At 41.1% G+C, this 6000-nt stretch overlaps 1 protein-coding gene across 1 annotated transcript in view; it reads left to right on the top strand.

Moving 5' to 3' along the window:
- Window positions 1–1251: 1251 nt before the first annotated feature.
- LOC119443683 (ATP-binding cassette sub-family C member 3) overlaps window positions 1252–6000 on the top strand; it is a 203301-nt gene continuing 198552 nt past the window's right edge. The window contains exon 1 of the mRNA XM_049660466.1: window positions 1252–1442. Within this exon, the coding sequence (XP_049516423.1) occupies window positions 1287–1442 (156 nt within the window). The 5' untranslated portion in view covers window positions 1252–1286. The remainder of the gene's footprint in view (window positions 1443–6000) is intronic.

The following is a 6000-nucleotide window of genomic DNA, read 5'->3' as shown; positions in this document are numbered from 1 at the left end:
TTCTATGGCTTCCACGTTGATATGTACGTTTCATACGTATAATACAAAACAATGTGATAAAGTTTCGCGATTATATTCCTCTCAGACAGCGACTGAACGGAAATAGTAAAACTGTTTTCGTCCAGCCCAGCTCTCACAATGCGCTGCAAGTGTTCGCGGTGTGACGCATCCCGGGTCATTTCTTTGTGCATTGCAGTGCTCTTTAAACTTGAACAGCTGTTATATGCTATAAAATCTTGTCTTTATGGCAGTAACGTCATTTCGAATCCAGGCGCCAGATAGTGTCGTAACGAGAGCGACAGCAAACCGACATCACCGGCGCTGGTAAGAGCACTTCTCTTCTGCTGGTTCACTATTACGTTTCAGAACGCGCAAATGTTGAACTGTATGCAGTCGTCGCGTAATTAGCAGAATGAGAGAGGCAATGGTTTTTTATTACAATATTTGGAAAGATTGTACACGCTGCCAAGTTTTACCGAAGAAAAACAACCCTCTTTTTTTAACTACTCAGTTCGCAAAACAACAGTTTAACGGCCGTCATTGGGCGTAGGTGAAACGCTGCACAAGCAAGAAGTATAACACTCTAGAACGCACTTCGGCACTAGTTTTTTCCTGAATAGTCTGCGCTCTTGGCAATATGGCATCTGGAAAATGTCCGGCTGCAATCTGCGCATATATATATATATATATATATATATATATATATCAAGGTGTCATACTTATGCTCTGAAGCACAAAAGCAACTGGAACGTCAATGTGAATTACTTTGCCGTTCCAGCTCCTTTTTAGCTTTCATGTAAATACTGGCATTTATAAAAGTTAGTCGTATACCAGTGAATTTTGACCCCTATTTTGAGGCTGCATATCTAGAAACCAGTGCCATTTTCCGAATGAGTTCCAAGTATATATGCCGTGCAAGAGCATCGGCTGCCATTCGTAAGTTGTAATATGGGCTGTAAAGTAACTAGCAAAAAATTTCTTTAATCAGCAAAAGTGTGTTAATTATCGATTGCGCATTTTTATATTTTATACAAGTAAGTCCACCTGTTCGATCAATTCAGTTCATGGTATAGAATTTTGCTATCTACCACAGGCGAGCTTAAAAAATTCTGTATATACTGAAAAAAAAAACACCCGATATAATAGTTCATGCAGAAACTTATATGACATCTAGACATACGTTCTATAGACATACGTTGCTCTCGCTCATCGTAAAATTATTCGTTTTCACTCGCTTCAGGCGGATGACGCATCATCTTTCCCATTCCCCGAGGCTGTAGCAAAACATGGACCCTCTCAGAGTGGCCGAGATTGCAGCTTGCGTGCTCAAGAGCATACCGTTGGGGATTGTGATTATTTTCGGTAGAGCTCAGACGGCGGCCAATAACTACCCCATTGTTACGAAGGGCCCATTCTGCACTCTTCTCGACATATTCCACGTGGTAAGCCAAGGTCAACAGAGCAGCATTGTTTTTTTTACTACAGCCAGCTATTTGCAGCGTACTGGGCCATTTACTAACGTTTTTTATTACTCCTGGTATAAGTTTGGAAACAAACAAAAAAGTACACGACTTGTGCTGTAACAAACTTATTTAACGAACTGATAGCCAGGGCCGAATTTTACTATCACCTAGTTGTGGCAGGGGCAGGGTGGCAAGCACCTATTTGTTGTTCCTGCCAGTGCTCAAGTTCGTGACGTTAAACGATTAAAGTGCTCTATTATCTATCATGCGCATAATATTCTTTATTACCTATGAACTATAAAATGGCTCGCGTTCCCAGAATGTTTTTCAAAAAGGCGTATTATCAAACGCTAAATGCTTGCATATACCGTAAATCCGAAGCCACTTGACGAACTGAGATAAATGTGTGTTTTATGGAAGCCTTAAATCTTGTTCTACTGCCTAACAGAAAAGCTTCGAAGTCAAGTAGGTTCTCCATTAAATTATAGTCGTTCTTTTTTATAATATTACTTGCATCGCGCATTTCTTACAATATATTTGCCGTAAGCGGACGTATGGCTGCCAAAAATAATTTAAGAATACGATTCTTCCCTGTGCATGGAACGACCAAGACGAACACAGCTAAATGTGTTTCAGCTGCTTTAATCAGCATGGCAGAACTTCCACAAGTAGGTGATTAAAAATAATGGCTCATGTTAGTGAAAATGCTCTATAAATAATGGCGAGAAATATTTTGCCAATTATCGAACATTATGCATTGTATTCCATTTGGTCTTGTGTTAAAGATAGTCAAGTACTGCAGCAGAACTGATAGTTGGGCGAGTTGGTACGAATTCATTGTGAAATATTTAGCGCGCACAATCGACAAGGACACAGTGAAGGGGGACAACGCTCGTGTGTCTCCCTTCACTCTTTCCTTGTCGATTGTGCGTGCTAATTATTTCACTATGAGTCAAGTACTGCTTCGGAAGGGGAAGCGTAAGGCTGCAATGACTGCCCTGGCTTTACCGCTCCCCCCCCCCCCCTTTTTTTTAATTTCATCCCCGACGCAAGGAATTTTGGCGGCACTTAGCATTCAGTATAGGAAATTTCCTCTTTAGGAATGTCCAAGTGCAATCCTGGTTGCCCTTTTAGAGAAAAGTTTACACAGGGCGCTTTTCGCTATCAAATCTCTGAAATAACAGAAAAGAGCTCTCTTCGCAGCTACACAGTCATGCCTTGCGGAGGAAGTCTGCTTTCTTTGTGGCATATGGCGCAGCGAATACCACGAAGGGTGTCGTTCAACCATCCACATTCTGTGTGAGACGCATGACGCGTACAAACTTCTGGCGAAGAGTTTCCTTAAAAACGAGCATAACAGATGTGGTTATCGAATTTATAATGGTGACGGCAGCTTCCATTCAAATATTCGATGGATCGATCGATCAATCAACCTTATTAACGAGCCCAGGACCAACCTTTTGGTCTTGGTACTAGCGCACGTGAGAATTGGCATAACACACATAGTCTGTCAGACGTCTACTTCACAGTATTAGCTGGGTACAAGAAATAGATTATTTAATTTAAGGCAACTGTGGGTTATTCAGGGTACAAATAGGTAGGCACTAGAAAGATATGAAATAAAAGCAGTATTCAAAGAGGCGTCGTGACACAATGTTTTGTAACTGTTATATGGAGTGAGACGGATTCAATAGACACGAATAAAAAGCGCACAATATATATAACCTACCATAACAATATGAAACGTAAAAGATACAAACCCAACATTGAAATTTATAGAAGTCTGGACCGCAAGCATATGGTAATTGCTACAAAATTAGCTTAAAATTCACCCCCGAGCGTAAAATTGCTTGCGCACAATACAATAATTAGGCCGGAACTTGAATATGCATGCGTTGTTGGGGACCCATTTACAAACACAATATTACCTGTCTCCAAAACGTTCAGAGGCAAGTAAGGTTTATTCACTCAAAATTTGCTCCGTATGACTCACCCTCGGAAATAATGCAGGCTAATGGCATTCAATGTGTACATCGGACGAAGAAGGAAAACATTGCGTTTACAATTTCTTTTCATGCTGCGGAATCAGGACCAAGCGATTAACCCTTCACCCTATCTATCGTCTTCGGCATCAAGGCATACTCGCCACCATGATCCTAATTCGGTGACACTGTATTTCGCACGAATAGATTTATTCAAGTTTTCATGTTTTTCCTGGCACTGTATTCGATTGGAATGATATTTTGCCTTTCGCCACACTTTGATACTTTAAAACTTTATTAACTTTGTTTATATTTGCTTTGTTTATCTTTTCACCCACCCTGATTGGATCTGTACAAGGTTTGCGGTATAGAATAAATAAATGAATAAATAAATAAAGAACAGCAGTAAAGAGTATATGGCGAGCTTGCACCAGCAGAGGGAGGAAGTGGAAGTTGTACTTCCGCATGCTCCCCGGGCTCTTGACATCAGCGTACCGGGTCTCGTGGTTGCCTACATTCAAGTGACACGTAACATAACCCTCTATGGGGCAGCGCTACCGTTTGGTAAAATACCGTGGTCCACGCAGCCTCCGAGACTCACAGGCTGGCATCTGTTTACTAACGCGCGGGGCAGCCGTTTGGTAACGTACCTATTTTTAATGTCGATTGTTCAGGCTTTCTTCTCCTAGGAGCAGTGCCTGCAAATTTCCCTCCAGGCGGTAGCACGCGCCCTTGTTGTATTCTTTTCAATTTTTTTCTTAACCCTATATTTATGTCTATCCTAGCTGCATGAGCACTACAATTGCATAAAAAAATCAATAAAAAGCGTACGCATTATCATCATTTAAATGCATTGGCATTCCTTATGCACGTGAATAATTCTAATTCGTGTTCGCGACCATATGGTAACATGGCACGATAGTGTGTAACAATCGGCCTTCTTTTGTCCGAAGGCGTAAGTTTCCTACATTTTTGGATTTCTGGCTGTCTCTTAGCTACAGGATTTCTGTAAAACTCTTCGCGGTGGCAGCAATGAGAAATACAGGCTCAAACTTCCTTAAAAGCGCAGTTTCTCACATGAAAACTAGAATCTCCGATTTGTGTTTGTGACCGCTTGGTAACATGACGCGTTAGTGGTTCTAAGGTTCGGACGGTTTCTAAAATGTTCCAGCTTGGCTGACTATTATCTGAATTAATGCAGTCGAGTTATTTTATTGCCCTTGGCATTATCCGGGAGCTTGTCCCGAGCATCTGCACCCTAAATGCATTATTATTCCATCCATCATGCTCCACCTATAAAACCCATAACATCGCCCATAACCCATAGTGCAACATAGTGGCACGAATAAACACCTACAGAAGTATGCTACACGTACTCTTCGATAGCAACCGGAATTGGTTCTTCATAAATGTGGCAGTTGAATGCCGAAGTTTGGTACAAACGGTCATCGGTCCACATTAAAAGCATACCTAGTGACAGAGACCAGCATATATTTGCACTACATTATGGTGCGATGCTACCGATTGGTAACATACCATTATTTTCGTTTATTTCTGAAATAAATGAATTGGTTCCTGTATAATGGTTTCTAATTGGTTCAGTAAGCGCAATGAGCCAGCAATACATTTCTTTCAGATGTTTTCTCAATATATATGTATATGGCACCATAGAGGGGTAAAGATGTGGGAAATAGATCATGTCGGGCCTCCCCTCAAGTACACGAGTTTTACGATAACATTTTTTCATAAAACATGCCAAAAGAACGTTGATATTTCTGGAAATCAGTTTTGAAATGAATTTGAGGGCTGTTGGCAAAGTGGACAAATACTTGTGAAATATGTGAAGTTCGCGTGAGTGTTCGTGGTAGGCCCTCAGAATTCGGGGTAAAGGATTCTTTGAGACGGAAGAAGTAGATACATGAGAAGGACTAGTCACCCTTGTGATTTTTTCGCAAAATTCTTACACTAAAGTCATCCAATACTCATTCACAGTCAATGAGGCGAGTTACAAGCTTGAATAAGAAAGTTAGGTCCGCTTTGGTTCATCTGCAGTCCTGATGTTCTAGACCGAGCGAGGACTGAGAGTGAGGCTGTTGTTCACGGCCGACCTGCCTAGAGCACCGATGTACATGTATGAAGACAAATTTCCTCTGAACTCTGTGCACGTACTCCATCTTTGGTGGACCGCAAGTGCTGTTCGAAACGACGCCCGCATATTGCAGTCGATGTCGGCAGAGGGATGTGCACAGCTTAAGAAATACACCTGGTACACAGAGGAACAAAAACAGGAAAGGCAGAAATGTAAAGAAACTACAACAAAAAGTGTTAGAATAAAATAATTAAAAAAACTGGATTCACAACTACATAATGATCAACAATACACCAATAAGACATTATTCAGAGGCGGAGTACATACACGGAAGAAGACAAAAACAATGAGAACACAGGAGAGGAGTGCAGCTAAAAAGAAGGCTCAAAAGAAAGAGCAAAATTCAAATCAGACAGAAGAAAACCCGTTTTGAAAGACATCCAGATTGAGAAAATGCCAGTTATAT

The sequence above is a fragment of the Dermacentor silvarum genome, chromosome 1 (assembly GCF_013339745.2).
Source record: "Dermacentor silvarum isolate Dsil-2018 chromosome 1, BIME_Dsil_1.4, whole genome shotgun sequence".
NCBI lineage: Eukaryota > Metazoa > Arthropoda > Arachnida > Ixodida > Ixodidae > Dermacentor > Dermacentor silvarum.
The sequence above is the reverse complement of the archived record's forward strand: the minus strand, read 5'-3'. Positions and strand labels throughout refer to the sequence as shown.